Source organism: Cynocephalus volans, chromosome 14, assembly GCF_027409185.1.
Source record: "Cynocephalus volans isolate mCynVol1 chromosome 14, mCynVol1.pri, whole genome shotgun sequence".
NCBI classification, from domain to species: domain Eukaryota; kingdom Metazoa; phylum Chordata; class Mammalia; order Dermoptera; family Cynocephalidae; genus Cynocephalus; species Cynocephalus volans.
Window position 1 is genome coordinate 81,476,944 of NC_084473.1, and position 20,240 is coordinate 81,497,183.

General features: G+C 35.7%; 1 protein-coding gene across 2 annotated transcripts in view; it reads left to right on the plus strand.

Moving 5' to 3' along the window:
- KCMF1 (potassium channel modulatory factor 1) overlaps positions 1 to 20,240 on the plus strand; it is a 75,586-nt gene that overhangs the window by 33,614 nt on the left and 21,732 nt on the right. For both annotated transcript variants that reach the window (XM_063078430.1, XM_063078431.1), the window contains exons 2-3: positions 12,066 to 12,233; positions 15,069 to 15,208. In XM_063078430.1, the coding sequence (XP_062934500.1) occupies positions 12,066 to 12,233; positions 15,069 to 15,208 (308 nt within the window). The remainder of the gene's footprint in view (positions 1 to 12,065; positions 12,234 to 15,068; positions 15,209 to 20,240) is intronic.

Sequence of the window (20,240 nt, forward strand, 5' to 3'; positions counted from 1 at the left end):
GGTTAGGTTAGAAAAGAGGAGAACGTGACTTAATTCTAGTCTGTGGTAGGTTTTTGAGACTGGATTTAGAGTAACTATTCTATGTGTAGGAAACACACAACTTCATGGACTGCTTGGTATGAAGAGTGTGTCTGGGTGAGGCTGTTGAGCGTCCCCCACCCCCACCCAAAACAGGTCACCTTTTTTTTTCCTTTTTATATGTTAGCTGTGTTTCTATAGTTCTCTGTCCTTAAGTCTTCATACTGTATTTTAATTGCTTGTTTACTTATGTTTATTCCCCATTAGGCTTTAAGCACTAAATGGGTACTGTAAGTACTCAAAAGTTTTTGTTGATTGAAGTAAGGTTAAGATAAGTCAATGTGAAATGTTCTCCTAATATAGATCCAGGACAAATTTTTTTCTGCTATAGTATATAGAGCTGACATGTGCCTTACTTTACTGGGAATCTATCACAAATACATGTGGATGGACATTTCTAGGTTGAATATTTTTGAAAAAATAGCATTAAGCAAACAGTATGTTTTCTATTCCCTCTTTATACATTGTGTGGTACATTAAGGATTTCCACTTTTCTTCCCCTTCCCCTCTAACAGTTGCAGAAGATCAGTTTAAAAGTGTTTAAACAATAGGCCAAGAAGTTCCGAGGGGAAAACCCTATTATGTTTCACTCTTCAGTTGTTTGAAATGACATTCTTCTCTCACAAATATATGTAGTCTGTTTTTCCAGGACAAATGTTGCCTCCTGCTGTACTTGTACGTTATTGGCCAAGTACACCATGGGAAGGCAGGGTCCTAGATCCTGTTGTCAGAGCCCAATAGCACAGTCTTCACATTGTCTGTAAGTTGTCTAGCATGCCTAGATCATATACTGTACTTGGGAGAAGTCTTCCTGTGAGCATATAGCTGGAATCTCAATGACTGGTTTATATAAGAATTAACAAGTATGGGATATAGAATCCAACTCGGGGTAAAAAAAAAAAAAGGTAATTTTATTTCCTGAATTTGCTGGGTCAACTATTCTACCCTTTTATATCTCAGCGTAAAACCAGCCGTCTTGTCACTAAAAGTCATCTTACATTGAGATGAGATAAGGAGTTTGTCCATGTTGGTAGGGATTTTTTCTTTTTTAAATTAAACATATAGAAAGAAATAAGACATTGAAAATATAGGCAAATTCTTTTTCATACCTTTTCTTGATTCCATTTGATTTCCTTCCCCCTCTCCCTGCCTCCCAGAGGTCACTTTTTGCTCTTGGTGTGTTTCCTTCCTGTCCACATTTTAATGTATTTTCCACGTATTCATGTGTGCATAAACTTTTACATCAGTAGCTCCATGTACGTGTGTCCTTTTGCTACTTGTTTTTGTGTGGATTTACACATGTCGATATGTGTAAGTACAGTTCTTTGGAGTGTAGTGTTCTCTAGTATTCCGTTATGTGATTGTCATGTGTTATAGGTTGTTGATTCCCATGTCTGAAGGTGTATTTATGCCGTATTTCTTTATATGTTTGAAAAGACCAAAAATTAAAAATAAAATATGTATTTGAGAATTATATTGTTATTCTGCAGAGACTTGAAGGAGTAAAACCAATGTTTCTAGCTTACTGAAATTTTAGATAAAGGAGATGGTGTGGTTTTAAAACATTTACCAATGTGGGATGTGGATTTTCAGAGTTGAGAAATACTGCTCTTGATTAAGAACTTACAAAATAGTGACTTTAGGTGGAGCAGTGTTTGACTGATTATCAACCTTTGAAAAGAAATATCTATAAGCACCTGCCTTGAGTAATACCTAAGAGTTCCATTCAAGAGAAGTTATGTAATTGGTAAAATTAAGGTTTTAGGAAATAAAAAGTTGAGAGAAAAACAGTAAACATGACATGAACTGTATATCCATATACCATAATTTTTAAAAGTTTTGAAGATATCCACTTTGTGGGGGAAAAGTCAGATTGTTATCAAAAGATATGCTTCAGTAGGTAACCCTTCATCTTAATCATTGGTTTGCCACTTAATGGCTACTTGGCCATTAAGTGCCTTTGAAGCAGTTACTTAGTGCCCGTGTGCCTTGGTTTATTCAACTGTAAAAGACAGTTCAGTGACTAAGCCCTTAGCAGTTGCCTGGGGCATCAAGGTCAGTAAACACTAATTGGTGATTTGAGGGAAAATTGCTGGGTAGAGATGATCTGAGGAAGATTCTCATATGCTATGTTATTTCATTTTAAGTGTTTTGATTTTTCAGATCAGTCCCTACACGTTTGAGATTTAATGTATTTTTTACTAGTGTTCTTTCTCCTTTACAAGTCTCTGCAAAATGCTTATGTAGTTACTAAATATTTTCATAAAAATTATCACCTTTCCTAAAGAGCTCTTGTCTTTCCTAAACCAAGCTCTCTCTGCCTTGCTCCACAGAACTGCAGAGTCTTCAAAATAGAGCAGTAGTTTCTCTTTAGTGGGCATTGTTTAAAGCAACGAAGTTGAATTGCACATGTGTATGAATGTTAACTGGTTTTTATATTTTTGCTTTTTACATATAAAATTGTTGTTATCACAAAACTGGCTGACAAGAGATTCCTTTCTTAAAAACCTGTTTGCCACCAACCCACCCCATCCCTTAGTTGTTACAAATTACAACCAAGCTCTCCTGGGCTGATGTTGCTGCCTGGTGGCTGATTCCTAGAAGTATTTGGCACAGCATTTTTGCCTACTTTTTGTTCCTCCTGTAGGAAACAAGTACTTGTTTTTTAACCCCTTCTTTTTCCTTCTCTAATTTGATCACATCGTCATTCTTATATTAAGAAGTCTATTGTAGACACACATTAATCCCTTTCTCCCTTCTCTGAACTCTTATCTACTTATTCCAGGAAAATTACTCCCCTTCTCTTTTCATTCACTTTATTTATTCAGCAGATATTCATTGAATCCCTACATTGTCCCAGGCACTCCTTATATACCTCCTCTTCCTTCAGTTCATGAGTTAGAAAACAGCTCTAATCATGACTGAGTATAACTGTAGCTTGGATAATGTAGAAGCTTCTCTATTTCCACATAAAAGACTCTGAAAAGCTGTTCCTAAGCCCACTTACAAGCAAGTTCAGTTCATTGTTACTGTTTGCAAGCCTGGGATACATTTCTACAAACAGATAGGAGGGTAGACCAGTTCTTTAAAACCAAGAAAACCAATCAGTGTTCCAAAATGGACCAACTTCCTCTACACTGAACACTTAAATGAATTAAGCATTCTTCTAAAGAACTCCTTAAACATAATATCCAACTCCTGTCTTTCCATCCACTTTGATGGGCAGATTTGAACTGGCTTTGAATCCTCTGTAGCCACAAAAGAAGTTTTGTCATACTTTTCAGCTACTTGATGATTTTGTGAAGATTGCCAAAGTAATATGTGTAAATCACCTGGCACATAATGAATAATGAAATAAGTTGCTATTAATACACTAGAGTGTAAGCTCTATATGGCAGAGAGTTTTATTCACTGCTGTATCCCCGGCAACTGTTCTTGTTCACTGCTGTAAATTGGCATGTAGTAGGTGCTCAATAAATAATGAAAAGGTGGATGAATGCTCCTTATTGTCATGTATCACAGAACTTGCAGAATTCCACCTAAAAAAAAGAAAGTAAAAGTAGAAAAGCTGACTTGTACTACAGAAATAGTTGTTTTAAATTGCTGAGTGAATGTGTCACAGTTTCAAGCAAGACTGATCGTGAAGAGCACACATATTGCAAAACCTATCTACTAAGCTTCCCATGTTTTCCTCTATCCTAATGTTTCTCTCAGTCACCCAGTTCTCTTTCTTCATTTCTCTCTCTGTGCCCCTGGAATCTCTTTAGCTATAGGTCTTTTCTTAAAGGGTATTGTTGCATGGTTCTCTGTGTCCTATTTTCTCTCCTCTTGAGTCTCTCCCTTAGATATATGGCATAAGGTTTTCAAAAATACATACACATAGAGTTATGTGTATATTTAATAGATTTTATTGGTTTTGTTCCTAATTCTAAAAATAGAGCTCCTTTTTTTTTTTAAGAAACAAAACCCTAGAGTTACTTTTTACTTTTGCAAAGCATGATTATTTTTATTTTTCCAGTGAGTCATAAATAGAAGGGAGGAAAGCTTTCCACTCTTGATCTAAGCTCCCAGCTTATCATAAAGTTTATGTTATGATAAGCTAACATAAACTTTATGTTAGATTCCTTCCTCCAGAAATTTCACTTCCAGAAATAGCCTTTAACAATCTTTTTTTTTTTTTTTTTTTTGTATGGTGTATGGGTATGCCTATGACCATCTTCTTTAAGCTAAGTAATTCTGCCTACTTCTGCTTTTTACCAAGTCACTATAATTCATTTCTTTAATTGCTTTTGTGTTCATCTGAGGTCCTCTTCAAAGGGTTGCATGATTTTTCAACTGCCTAAATGCAAAGAACCTCTTCTTGGGAATTGTATTTATCATTGTACAGTTATTTAGTAGTGCAGTTCTCAATATTAAAATTATTGTATAGCACATATAATACGAGGATACTTCAAAAAGCTCATGGAAAGATTTGTATTGTATTTTATTTTTTCCATGAGCTTTGTGAAATACTCTTGTATATACACATCCTTTTTAAAAAATTCACACTTATTGGAGAGATGCATGGGCCTTGGAAGAGATAATACTCAGACATTTCATGAAAGTAAAAAAGAGGGCCTTCCCCCTATATTACATGGTATCCAGAAATCAAAATTGGTTGTTAGTGGCAAATGCTGTATAATTCCAGGCCTTCAAATTCCAGATGGGGTTGACTTCCTGTTATATTCTTTTTCACTGTTTCTTGACAGATAACTTGCACTCTGTTGACTTTTCCTTCCTACGAACTTTGTTTCCTATGTAAAAATTAATTCAAATCAAAAGTAAAAGCTATGGAAACCCTTTTAGGGTTCAGATCCCTGTACTGGCCGGCTGCCAGAAAAAAGAGAAAGAAACCTGTAATTTTTTAAAAATAAGAAAAAGGCTTTTTATATATGAGGGTACTTTAAAAGTTCATGGAAAGATTTGTGTTATCTTCTGTCATCATTTGCATTATACAGATAGGGCATTGGCAATGCCTGGAGAGGCTAGATTTGTATTATCTTTTAATTCTATTTTTCCGTGAACTTTTTGAAGTATCCTTGTATTTCAGTGGCTTTAAAAAAATCTCTTCCCCATAGAGGGCATTCTTTCTCTTTGATTTTAGTTCAGATCTTTTGTGTATTTATTTTACAGAATTGCTAAATACAAGGTAAACACTGAGGATATGAATGTGTTAAGATATATGAATGTGTCCAGATAGGGGTTGTCAGATATACAACGTTCTTTTTATTTAACTATTGCTTGTGTCAGTGTCAAATTGGGGTTAAACTAACATTTTCATTTATCTTACTAGGTGAACTTGATGGAGGTCCCAAATATCCCACCATAACATTATGAGATGGCTAGTTACCATTTTACAAACTAGTGATTGTCTGAATTTCTTTATAACACAATATGACCAAAGCTAGATTATTCAATGAGTTGCATATTTTATTATTTGGTTAACTCAGTTTTTGCAAGATATATATGGTATAAGATAAATGAAACCTAAACATCTTTTTCATCTAGTGGATCTCAGTGCTGCCTAGACGGGTGGTTCTCCTGCCTTGCCTCTCAAGACAATATTTTTATTTAACTTTGATTCTTTATATCTTAAATATAACTTTTCAATATCTCATTAGAAATGATTGCATTCTTTCTGTCAGGGATTTGATAGTTTTACATATGCCATGTATCTGTTCTGTTTCAGATTTCCCTGAGCCTCCTGGTACCAGGTAGAACCACTATTGTTAACTGAGGGACTTAAGGAAGAGCTAACTTGTTTTCTCTAATAGGAACTGTAGATTACCTATAGTTGACACTAAAGGAGCAAGCTTTGTTAGTCTGTGCTATAAAATTATACAAATTCTGACAGATATAATTAAAAGGGACTCGGTTTTGAGTGGGAAATCTGTAGTCCTTTTCAAAGCTAAATGGGATTTAGTACAGTAATTCATCACTTAACAACAGGGATACATTCCAAGAAATGTACCCTTAAATGGTTTCATTGTTGTGTGAATATCACAGAGTGTACTAACCCAAACCTAGATAGTATCGCCTATTACACACCTAGGCTACATTGCTTCTACGTGAGTAATTTGCTGTGCTGTGATGTTAGGACGGCTAAGGTGTTGCCAGGTGATAGGGATTTTTCAGCTCCAGTATAATTTTTTGTTGTTGTTGCAAAAACACCATTATGTGGAGCATGACCATAATTCTAAGGTGGTGGGTTCAGGAGGACAGGTGGTGGGTTCAGCTGTTACTGAGAAACTGGCAATGGCTGTGCATGCATCTGTGTTTTTGTTTTTGTTTTTAAAGATGACCGGTAAAGGGATCTTAACCCTTGACTTGGTATTGTCAGCACCACGCTCTCCCAAGTGAGCTAACCGGCCATTCCTATATAGGGATCCGAACCCGTGACCTTGGTGTTATCAGTACCACACTCTCCTAAGAGAGCCACGGGCTGGCCCCCACTTCTGTGTTTTTATTTGGAGATGTAGAGCTACTTTCAAATCAGAGGTGGTATAGACTCTTCTTTGAAATTAAATGTTGGAGGCCGGCCCCGTGGCGCACTAGGGAGAGTGCAGCGCTTGGTAGCACAGCGTGCACTCACTGGCTGAGTGCTGGTCATGAAAAAGACAAAAAAAAAAAAAAGAAATTAAATGTTGACTTAAATTTATGACAGGAAGAATTAAAGGACAGGGCTATTATAAGCAAAACAATGAGAAAGGATAGCAGGCTATATGGAAGACTATGCTGTAAACATTTTTAACGTCTCTGACTTCTTACCTATAATATACTATTCACGGAAGCATGCTTGCTACACATTATTATAAATAAAGTGAATCTTATGTATGTTGTACGAAAGCCTTCTGAAAATTTATCTAATGTGATTTTGACTTAAATATATATCTCTGTTTGAAATAACGATAATAGATGATATAAAAGTTATGCCTTTCAGTGTTTAAAAAGCTATGAAGCATTTATTTTAGAAATGATTTTATCAAAAATAGTTAATTTAAAAAAACAAAATAACCCATTTCTTGAAGTTTGTTAACAGTCACTGAACTCCACCTGGATTGGAGGTGAAACCCAAGACCACCACCACCACCCATCCCTTCCGTGAACCATTTAGATAGCTTTGGGTTAAATCAGAAGAGTAGAGTGGGCAAGAGGCAAGCAGGAGCTGCAGCTTTTTACTGATACTTTTTTTTCACTTATACTTTTAAATAGCCATCCCCAACACACACCAAAAAGTTAATGTCCAGAGCTGAGTTTACTTTCCTGGCACCTAAGGTCATACTACATTTGTTTGTCAAGGTTATTATACCCTGTCATATTAAACTTTCATTTGTGAATCTAAATAGATATTTACCCCAGTTCAGTATTTTAGTGTTAAGCTTAAAGCATTATCATGCTTGGAAGCTATTTTGAATAAGTAAATTTTGAAGTATTTCATCTTTTCACTCAAATATCTTCTTAGTGAAGCTTTCTTTGCCCGTTGCTTATCCTTCTCTGTTTTATTTTTCTCCATAGCACTTCTCCTCTAATATGCTCTATAACTTATTTTGTTTTTATACTTGCCTTCACCTACTAACATGTTAGCTCCAGGGGGCAGGGCATTGTTTTGTTCACTGCTGTATTCCCAAGTACATGGAACATATTACATATTAGTATTTGTTGAATTAGCTGAAAAATTGCTGCCTTGATACCATCATTTGGCTCTCATCATAACTTGGTGGGATCTCAGTACAACTTTGGAAATCTCAAGGATCTTGAAGGATATTATGAGGACTAATTTAAAAGGTTGTGTATATTATTGAGATCAAATTATATGCTAAGAAAATGGTGACGTAACTTTACTACATCTGCATGAAATAATGTTAGCACCTTAAAATTTAGGACTTTCATGTCTTTTTTTCTCATTTGATTCTCACAACATACTTGATAAATGAAGAAATGGAGCAGAGAACAGTAAGTGATTTGTCTCAGAGTTTGTTGTTAATGGCAAAGTAGTAACAAGAAATCTAATTTTTTGAAATAAAAATATATTCATTCAGCAAACGTTTATTGAGAATCTACAGTCTGCCAAAACTATGTTAGTTTTCCTTCTTAAACTAACAGCCTAAGGATTATTGTAAACAAATCCCAGATTCGTTTTTATTTTTGGCTTTTTTGGTTGGGGGAAGGGACTTTAAAATTAAAATCGAGTGGATATATGAAAATATTTGTAAAATAAATGCAAAAGAGAAGCATGGTGCTAACAGATCATCTTTGCCAGATCCAGAAAGGTTACCTTTCAAGATCCCTGAAGATTCCCCACTATTCCCCTAATCTCCAGAGGGAACCACTGACCAAAATTTTATCATTCTCTTGTTTTCCTTTTATAGTTTTAATACCTTAATGTTTGATTTCCTAAACTAGATATTGTTTTTGAGCTTTATCTCAGACTTCCTTTCACTCATTTGAGACTCTTTATGTTTGTTCTCAGCTGTGGCCTGGTTCGTTCTTTTTTCAATTCTATGAATATGAGTTGTTGATGAGCCTTTGGGTTGTTAATAGCCTTTTTTTTTTAAGTTACAAAAATTGCTGTGAACATTCTTCTACATTCTCTTGGTACACATAGACAAAAGATTCCCTGGAGAATATATTTAAGAGTGAAATTATAATGTCATAGGAAGTATACATGTCTTTACTTTTAATTGATGACAATTGCTTACACAGAAGTATACTTTTTTTTTTTTGGTGGCTGGCCAGTATGGGGATCCAAACCCTTTGACCGTGGTGTCATAACACCGTGCTCTAACCTACTGAGCCAGCCAGCTAGCCAGAAGTATCATGTTTAACTAGTCTATAATATGAACATATTTTTCAAAGTGGTTGTATTGATGTATGCTCCCACCAGGAGGGTATGAGCATTTCTGTTGCTCTTTATCTTCACCAGCACTTGATATCACAACTGGTAGTTTTTTGACAGCTTGGTAGATTTAAAATGATAGCTCATGATGTTTTATTTGCCCTTCTTTGATGACTAATGAGATTGGGCATCTTTTCAAATATTTATTGGCCATCTGTGTTTGTTGTTTGTAGTGTTCATTGACATATTTGCCTACTTTTCTGTTGGGTGTCGGTTATTTTCTTATTGTTATGTCCGAGTTCTTAATGTATTCTGAATACCAAACTTTTGTCTGTCATGTATCTAGTTTCTAGTTTCTAAGCCTTGTTTTTTTGATAACTCTATGGTGTTAAAAGTTGAACAAAAAGTCAATTTTAATGTAATTGACTATCTTTTATGATTTGGACTATACCTATATGTGAGAGAGAGAGTTAAGAAATTGTTTCCTACTCTTAGCTCATAAAAGTTTTCTCCTGTATTGTCTTTTAGAAATTTTTTTCATTTTCCTTTTTCATTTCTATTTAAACTCTCTGGAATTGATTTTTGTACATGGGACATGGGGAAGAGATCCAATTCCATTTTCCCCTCATATGGACAGTCAGTGTTCAGCACCATTTATTGTCCACTTCCTTCTTTCCCCACTGATCTCTAGTGATTTTGCTGTCATAAAACAAATTTCGAAACTTGCAAAGTCTGTTTCTGGGCTTTTCCCTTCTGTTCCATAGGTCAGTTTGTCTTTATGCCAGTGCCATTCTATCTTAAATTACAATAGCTTTATTATTATTTTATTATCTATTACTGTAGCTCTTGATATGTTAAAAAACAGTCCCTCCATTTTGTTTTTCTTCAGGAATATCTGACTATTTTTGGCCTTTTGTAACTTGCATAAAAACTTGAGTTAGCTTATCATGTTCTATACAAAATACTTTTGTGATTTTTTTTTTTTTTTTTTAAATGACCGGTAAGGGGATCTTAACCCTTGTCTTGGTGTTGTCAGCACCATGCTCACCCAGTGAGCTAACCGGCCATCCCTATATGGGATCTGAACCCGTGGCCTTGGTGTTATCAGTACCACACTCTCCTGAGTGAGCCACGGGCTGGCCCTCTTTGTGATTTTGAATAGAATTATTTTGAATCCACAGATTCAATTGGGGCAGAATTCACATTTTATTATAAACCTTCCAGTTCATGAACCTGGGATGACGTGTCTTCAAAAGTTCATGGAAAGATTTGAATGTCTTTTAATTCTATTTTTCCATGAACTTTTTTGAAGTTTTGTTTTTAAAAAGTATTTGTATTTTTTAAGGTACTTTTAAAAAATGTCTTTGAGGGCCGGCCCCGTGGCTCACTCGGGAGAGTGCGGCGCTGGGAGCACTGAGGCCGCGGATTCGGATCCTATATAGAGATGGCGGGTGTGCTCACTGGCTGAGCGTGGTGCAGACAACACCTTGCCGGGGGCTGCTATCCCCTTACCGGTCAAAAAAAAAAAAAAGTCTTTGAATACATTTTCACTAATTGCTTCACAAAGGGCTGCATATCTTTAGTTAGACTTATTCATTTTTTATTTTTGCCAGTACAGGGATCTGAATCCTTGACTTTGATTTTATCAGCACCATGCTCTAAGTTAGCTAGCTGGCCAATCCTAATAGGCACTTTTTTAAAATGCTGTTGCAAATGGCATGTTTATTTATGTGATAAAATATATATAATAAAATTTACAATTTTAACCCTTTTTGAGTGTACTATTCAGTGTAATGAGTACATTCACATCATATAATCATTACCATCTCCAGAATTTTTCATCACCCCCCACTGAAACTCTGTACCCATTTATCAGTAATTCTCTATTCCCTCTCTCTTTATGAATTTGACTAATCTAGATGGAATCATGGATGGCATATTCTTTAATATTTTCTTCTGTCTGTTATGGAGTGAAGAAATATAATTAATATGTTTGTTTGGGCAGCTGGCCAGTACAGGGATCCGAACTCATGACCTTGGTGTTATGAGGCTGCACTCTAACCAGCTGAGCTAATTGGCTAGCCTTAATATTTTATTAAGTTGGTTTCTGTATCTAGCAACCTTGCTTAATACTTTATTCTAATAATTAGGCTGTATCTAGCTTTTCTATGTAAATAAGCATATCACATGTGAATAAAAGGCCTTTCCTATAATTAAACCTGCCCAGTGAGTTTTAAAATTTTGTCATGTGTTGTTTTATATCTAGAAGTTGTTTGGTTCATTTTCAGATTTGCTGGTTGCCTCTTCGGGCTTCTCTTTTCTTTCAACATATTAAGAAATGTCATTTGGTATTCAATTCTGACATGAACTATTTGACAGTTTGATTCTGCTGCTAATTTTTTTCTGGTAGTGCTTTGTTTTCTGGGTGTATTTTATTATTTAAGCTATAAACTTATTCCTTGGATGGTTACTTCTGCCAGATGCTTGGTGGCAATAGTAATTTAAGACCACTTTAAACTAAATTCTTGACCCAAGGTTTTTGGAATCATTTGGTAAAATTTGAGCTGTAAACCTATAAGAGGGCTGGTTTTAGTTGTAGTTTTCAGCCCCCCAGAGCGGGGGGGGGGGCACTTCACGGGGTCACTTTTTGTAATCCCTAGGAAGGAATTCTAGCTTACCCATATATTGAGGGTATATTGGGGTCGCAGTTTTATGAGGAAATCTCCTGTTGGATTCCCCACCTTTGGCAGGCCTTGGTCTTTGCTTCCTGTGCTTTGTCCTGCAATGCTGTGGTAATCTAAGCTCAAATTTTTACCTGCTTTGGCAAATGCCCTCAGGATGAAAGCCTCCTTTAGTGCTTCCTGATATCAGTTTCTCTTTCCCTTAGTTTTTTACATTTTATCAAACATTTTAAGTTATTTTCATTAGTAGTAAAAATAAGAGTGATGAGTCCAACCATACTGCTGGAAATTCCTGTATCATTTTACTGTGCTGTTTCTAGTCATTTTGGAAAAGGATATTATGGGGTTAAAATGAGTACCTCAAACATTTATAAAAGTGGAATGGAGAGTGGCCTTTTACAGCTGCTAATTAAAGTGGTTTTTTTTAATAGGTGTCAGCTGTGATGCATGTTTAAAAGGAAATTTTCGAGGTCGCAGATACAAGTGTTTAATTTGCTACGATTACGATCTTTGTGCATCTTGTTATGAAAGTGGTGCAACGACAACAAGGCACACAACTGACCACCCAATGCAGTGCATATTAACAAGGGTAGATTTTGGTAAGTATGTAATTAAACTTTTTAATGAATTATCATTTAGAATTTTGTGTGTATGTGTGTGAAGAAGTGAAGGCAAAATGTTCTAAACTATTCCCAATATATATACAAAGCCCCCAATTCATTAAAAATAAAATGAATTTTCCTTTTATATTCGAAGTAATTCTGTCTCTTAATCGTAGTTTGTTCTGTTATGAAAACTATTCAGAAATATACACAGCTGACAAGGTGTATGAAAGAAGAGTGCCTCATTTAAGAAGGAATAAAGTCAAACTGACATTTCTTGCTAGCAGTACTAGCTCTTGCTCTAACTATGAGAAAGCAGATCATTTCTATAATTGATTAGAAGACATCATCAGTCTATAAGAAAAGCTGTAAATGTTTCATGCTGTAATTTCTTACCTAGCCAGCACTTGTTATGTCTGTCTTTTTAATTACAGTCATCCTAGTGGGTGTGAAGTGGTATCTCAAGTGGTTTTGATTTGCACGTCTCTGATGGCTAATGATGTTGAGCATCTTTTCTTGAGCTTATTTTATTGGCCATTTGTTTATATACTTTGAAGAAATGTCTGTTCGGGTCCTTTGCCCATTTTTTAATCTGATAAGGTGTCTTTATTATTGAACTGTAATAGTTCTTTACATATTCTGTATACAAGTTTCTTATCAGATAGATGATTTGCAAAAATTTTCTCTTATTCTGTGTCTTTTCTTTTCACTTTCTTGGTGGTGTATGTTGAAGCACAAATATTAATTTTGGTAATGTCCAGTTTGTCTGTTTTTAAGAAAACCACTGCCTAATCCTAGGTTATGAAGACTTAAACCTATATGTTCTTCTAAGAATTTTATACTTTTATCTCTTAACATTTAGATCTTTGATCCATTTAGAATTTTTATATCTGGAGTGAGGTAGAGGGCCAACTTTATTCTTTCGCACATGGATAGCCACATGTTCAAGCATCATTTGTTGAAAAGACTGTTCTTTATCTAGTGAATTGTCTTGGCACTCTTGTTGAAAATACGTTGACCATAAATAGGATTTATTTATGGACCCTCAGTCTAATCCATTGCTCTGTATGTCTTTTTTTTTTTTTTTTTAAGATGACCAGTAAGGGGATCTTAACCCTTGACTTGGTGTTGTCAGCACCACGCTCTCCCAAGTGAGCCACGGGCCAGCCCCTATAAGTCTATCTTTATGTCAGTACTACACTGTCTTGATTACTGTAGCTTTGTCGAAAGCTTTAAAATGGAGAAGTGTGAGTCTTACAACTTCATTCTTTTTCAGGATTGGTTTGGCTATTCTGGGTCCCTTGAGTTTCTGTGTGAATTTTAGGACCAGCTTGTCAATTTCTACAAAGAAGTTGATTGGGATTTTGATAGGGATTGTGTTGAATATGTAGATTAGTTTGAAGAGTGTTGCCATCTTAATAATATTGAATCTGCTGATCCGTGAATGTGGGCTGTCTTTCCATTTATTTAGGTCTTTAATTTCTTTTGTCAGAGTTCTGTAGTTATTACAATATAAGAATATAATATTTCTAAGTATTTTATTCTTTTTGCCATTGCAAATGGAATTTTTTAAAATTTATTTTTGGATCGTCCATTGCAAGTGTATAGAAAAAACAATTGATTTTTGTATGTAGATCTTGTATCCTGCAATGTTGCTGAACTTGTTTATTAGTTCTAATAGTTTTTTTAGTGGATGTCTTAGGATTTTCTATACACAAGGTTATGTCATCTGCGAATAAAGATCATTTTACTTCTTCCTTTCCATCTGGATGCCTTTCATTTATTCAGGTTAGATCCTCCAGTAAAAATACTCAGTTGAAGTGGCAAGAGTGGACACCCTTTTCTTGTTCCTCATCTTATGAAGAAAGCAACCAGTCTTTCACCAGTAAATATGATGTTGCAGTGGGTTTTTGATAGATGCACTTTGTCAGGCGAGGAAATTCTGGGTTTTTTTATGTGTTTATTCCCAACTACCCCAAATCCACCTGGCAAATCTTGTGCACATAATAAATGGTCAATATATACATAATGGGTAAATATTTTTAAGATAGTTCAAATCTCCCTAAAAATGAATATGAACAAATCTATAATATGGTAAACACTTTCTTCCATTTTCTCTTTTCACAAAAATGATCATATGCTCTTAAATGTGGCATTTGTTTCATGTTAAAGAATCAAATAGTTCTTTATAGTGCAGTGGCATAACATACTGAATTTCATTTTCTTTTGTGTTACTAACGGAGAAAAATAGATTTTTTCCCCCCAAGATATACTAATGAGGCGAACAAATTATTCCCACAGACTAACTGGTTAGTTCTTCAGTAATCCAGTTGGGCAGAGTATGTTGTGGTAGTACCCCATTCAAGTTAGCATTTATAAGAACTGAATGCCTGGCTGCATCTAGGAGTTGTCATATTATTTGTTCTTTTCCTCTGATCCCCTGATCCCTTGTATCCTTCTATATGATGCACCCTGGTGATTCTTTCTGTTGATACCATTTTTACCACAGTGTATATAGAAATAAGGGAAAAATAAATTACAATAAAATTAGATGTGAAATGAACGATGTTTCAAAATTAAAAGCGGGGGGAAATTGCTTGTTTTCTCTTAAGGCTGTAGTAGCTATCTGGGGAAAGAATTTTGGAGGAGTGACATGGAGTCCTTGTGGGAATAAGGGTGTTACAAATATGAACAGAGAGGTATTTAAGTATTCCTTGACAGAATGAGGTTGTTGGTGGATATTTCAGGCACACTTTGTTTTCCCATTATTGTACCATGTGATTACATTTTTATATTTTTTAAAACTCAGTGCAATTCCACTTTATTTTTCAGATTTGTACTATGGTGGGGAAGCTTTCTCTGTAGAGCAGCCACAGTCTTTTACTTGTCCCTACTGTGGAAAAATGGGCTATACGGAGACATCTCTTCAAGAACACGTTACTTCGGAACATGCAGAAACATCAACAGAAGTGGTAAGTGAAGCAGCCTTGTGTCAAAAATGATGTTGTAAAGTACATTATTCCTAATGTTAATAAAACTAGGTCACTATCATCTACCTCCTGCTCAGTGTGCTGATACCGTTTGCACAATTATTAAAATTGACTTTTAACAGCAAATTTTACACATCCTACGAGGCTGCACTTGTGCAAGATAATCCCCCTTATTTGTCCACACTAGCCTTTCTTGCCCTGCTGCTAAAAGCACAGCATGGAGTCTTGACTAAGTTCAGGAGCCCTTCATTAAATGCATTGTGAAAGGTTAAAAAGACCCCAATCTGCAACACGTCTCTTTTATAGTATTCTTGCTAACTACTTAATTTTTCTTCTATAAGGAACTTTCACAAGGAAGTGTAAACCTCTGCTCTTATTTTAAGCAGTAATCCAATGCCATGACTCATAGCATGTTGCTGACCTTACTTGGTTTTCATCAGATCAAATTTCTTGCTTCCTAGATCAAAGCTCTGGGGTTCCTAGAAGTTCTTCCTGCCCTGATCTTTTTCAGTGGCTAAAAGCCAAGGGGCCAGAATAATACACAAAGAAAGTCTTACCTTGGAAGCTTTTTGAATTTATTATTTGATGTTTGAGTCAGCATGCATCCAACTTCAAGAAATGATAAAATACACCCAGAAGAGTCTTATCCCCCACCTCTTTATCATTGGTGATAATAGGTAAAGTGAAGGCTCTTTATGGAACTATAGATGTTGAATTTGGAGAGTTTTGGGACGAGCAATTGCAAATTTCATCAACTAATAAGTCCCTTAAATGTATTCAAAGCAAGTTAACTGAAACCCAGAGAGACAAAGTGGCATGCTCAAGGCCATATAGTAGTAAGGGGCAGAGGCAGGTGTTTGGGCTCAGTCAGAGTCCGTCTGGGTTCTAGAGTCTCTACTTAATTGTGCTACAGCTCTGCTGTTACAGTCATGAATTATACAGGAGTACTCTCATTGCCATTCATACTGTTAGTTTGATGCTTAAAGTTGTTACAAGATTTATAGTTCATACAGATGGTAAATTTATATTGTCCTCGAGCGCAATTTTACTGTCTGACAGCTCAGAAATACTCTCATCTTGCAGCTAGGGGAGGCTCAGAGCACTGTTGTCATGTTTTCTACTGTTCTTGGATCGTTCTCTTTATTCTGAAAAGTGACTTTGCTTCCTTTTGGTACAGTCCCAGGTACCAGTATGAAGAATCCTGATTGGATTGCACCTTCATCCTGGTTGTTGCAGAAAACTTGCAGTCATTTTTCTTTGGTTTAATTTCTGTTAAGTTTGGGTATTTTACCCAGATAAAATAAAGCAAAGGGGTAGGATACACTTATTGTAAATTAGGTATTCTTAAAATTGTTATTAGCTGGTAGGTCCTAGTATAGTACTTTTATTAGCCTACTGGAGCAGGACAAGTACCCAGTTTTCCACATTCAGAATTGAGAATCCAGTGGAAATCGAAGTCCTTTCCATGAATGAAAAGCAAATTATTCAGTTTTATAAAATAAGAATCAACACCTAACAGCCTTGCCTCTGTTTTTTTTCCTGAAAGTAAATACTCAGAATTTGTTTCCATTCCTCTATACCTGACACGCATTTTGAAAATTAAATACCCATCATCTGCAAATAGTTTTGTGATCTGTCTCCCATGGGTTGCGTTCAGTTATATGCCATCATTAAGTTCTCGGGCTTTCAGTACATAGCCAAGGCAGTCACCATTGTAGTCTTTTGTGTTGGTTTTGTGGAACATTTTAAGGATTTCTCCCTTCTCATTAGCTCTTAGTCTTTCCATGAGTACTACATCTACCTGTGTTCCTACCCATAACACACCCAGACGTTTCCAAGTAAAGAATGGCAAGCAACAAGAATATTTGTTATTTGATATAAAAGTACAGGTTTTTTTTTTCGAATAATGAGGGTCCTGTCCTAGAGCTAGGGCTCACATTCAGCAGGTGCACTCAGATATGGCTTGCTGACTAGTGTCTATTCTGATGGATTGGCACCTATGCCATACCAGTTGTTAAGTGTTTTGAATGCCTCTCTTTATATATGTGAAACATGTCATCAGCTCTAATGTGTTAGTTATATGTAAATGTCCGATGATATTACTGTGTCCCCTCTCACCCCCCCCTTACAGTCCCCACCCCCTGCCAATGTTTTTGCCAGATGAGGTGAATCAAACATTTTTGAATGATGGAGTTCAAGAGTGAGTCACATCATTTTGGTGGTGGAGATTATATTCACATAACAACTTGCTATATGTCCTTTTCTAGTTCTCTCAGCATTTTCCTTTCTAAATGCTTAATTTTCTGTCTTGCTTTGTCCTGTGTAACCTTGATGTGTCCTCTAGACCATCAATTTGTACCTCCCTATAGGACTTGAGGTTCTTACCCCTCTAACCAGCATCCCTTTGGAAGGGATATAATTACTGCAAATATCACTGTCACCCACTGGTAAATGTTTACTGATAAATGACGTAGCTAGTAAGAAAGTGTACTGAAGGGTAATTTTTAAAACAATTTGTCTATACTTTTCTATTTTCTTTTTCAACTAGACTCTATAGCCCTACATAAGATTTGTCTGCCTTTTTTTTTTTTTTTTTTTTTTTGGTGACCTGTAAGGGATTGCAACCCCCGGCACGGTGTGGCCTGCACCACGCTCAGCCAGTGAGTGCACCGGCCATCCCTATATAGGATCCGAAACCGTGGCCTCAGCGCTAGTAGCGCCGCACTCTCCCAAGTGAGCCACGGGGCCGGCCCTTGTCTGCTTTCTTAAGATTAATTTAAGGTTACTCAAGAGGCTTTTAATTTTGAGGGTATGGAGGGCCTTTCAAAACCAGATAACCATTAAAAACATTTGACATAGAATGCATAGTAAAGACGGTTATTAGTTAGAATTTTTTAAAAAATTAGTATGGTATGAATTGGGTGTGGTACTAAGGAATCTTTACATAAGCACCAAATATGATATTGCGATTTTGAAATTAGCATAAGTTTTTAAAAACCTTCATAGTTATGAAATTTGGTAGGTTGGGATGTCTAGGTTTTGGTTGTGGGAAGAATTAAGAGGGGAAATAGCATGCTATATAATTATCAAAATCCATCCACCTGGTATTGAGTAATAGAGGTCAGACAGGATTGCATATATAGAGGATCTGTCCAGGAAGTGTCAGGATTGTGGAAGAGGTGTACAAACATGTTCGGAAAGCTTTTCTTTGTTTTTGCATCTAATTTCGAACTTAAAGAGCATTAAGAGTGGCTCTTCTGAAATTTCTCTTAAATCTTACCTTTGAGTTGACTTGCACTACAGCTAATTAGAAAGCCTTACAGGTTTTGTTTTGTTTTTAAATGAAATGTGCCTGTACGTTTAATTAATGATTTGTAATTAACCTTTCAGTTCTTTGTTTAGTAAATCTCTTGCAATTTACATGAGGAACATCATGAGTGCTTAAAAAGTAAAAGCACTTTTGACTCGCCAACATTTCCTTCTCACTTCATAGAAAATTATGAAACATTACTCTGTCCATGATTGTAGCAGTCTTCTATTAGTTTACTGGTAGGAACTTACTGCTTTCTATTTTTCATTTGAATTATTTACTCTTTGTTTTCATTACCTTTCAAGAAAGGGGTTAGGGTAGTCTGCAGCTTTTAGGTATACTCAGTGTATGTTAGTGATACGTGATACATTCACTCCCCTTTTAAGGAAAACCTAGATGTGTTTGTAACAAATCGAGTTTAATTTTGAAATAGCATAGTAGTATTGTGTTCCAGTTACACCAATTTGATAAGATATAAAATCAAGGAGAAGAAGAAGAATGATTTTAGAAATTTTCTATAATCTGTCCTTAGATAATTTTATTTTAATAATAATTCTAATTATTCTAAAAATGACATAATAAGGACTTTTTAAATCTTGATCATCCATACAGGATTTTTATATGCGGATATATAGAGCTGACCTCTCAACAGTTGTATTTCCTTATTAGGAACAGTGGAGTGAACCACAATTCTTACAAATTTTTATATCTTCCCTGCTTTCTTAAATTTTGTTATTTTTTTTCCAAATTTTTCTATTAAATTTAATTTTTTTCATTGTACATGTTTATAGAGTACAGTTTGTTTCAATACACGCATATATTGTATAATGATATAATCAGAATAGTTAGCATTTCTGTCATCTAAACATTTATTTCTTTGTGGTTATAACATTCAAGATCTCTTTTCTGTCTATCTTGGAGTATACAATACAATATTATTTAGCTATTGTCACCCTAAGGCACCAGAACTTATTCTTCCTGTCTAACTGTAACTTTGTAATTTTGTACTGGTCTGCCAACCTTTCCCCAGCCTTCCCTGCCACACCACCTTCCCTGCCTCTGGTAACCAGTATTCTGCTCTATATTCCTCCCCCCCCGCTGCTCTTTTTAATTTATTTTTCTTAATTGACCCATGATAATTGTTTATATTTATGTAGTGCATTATGATATTTGGATACAGTAATACTGTACACAATGATCTTATCAGGGTGCTTGGTATATCCATCACCTCAAACATTTGTCACTTCCTGTTAGGAACATGCAACATCATCTTGACTAGCTATTCCAAGATACATGGTACTTTGTTGTTAACTATAGTCTCCCTATATTATAAAACACTAGATCCCATTCTTCCTACCTCTCTAATATTCTGTAGCCACTGACCACCCTCTGCGCATCTCCCCTTCTCCCTACCAGTCTCTAGTAACCACTATTCTACTCTCTACTTCTGTGAGATCAACTTTTTTAGCTTCCTTATATGACTGAAAACATGTGGTATTTGTCTCTCTGTACCTGACTTAAACATTATTCTCTCCAAGCTCATCCAAGTTGCTGCAAATGTCAGAATTCATTCTTTTTTTTTACAGTTGAGTCATATTTCATCACGCACACATACACACGTGTGCACACGCATACCATTGAAGGACTTTTAGGTTGGTTCCAACTCTTGGCTATTGTGAGTAGATCCATGATATACATGGGACT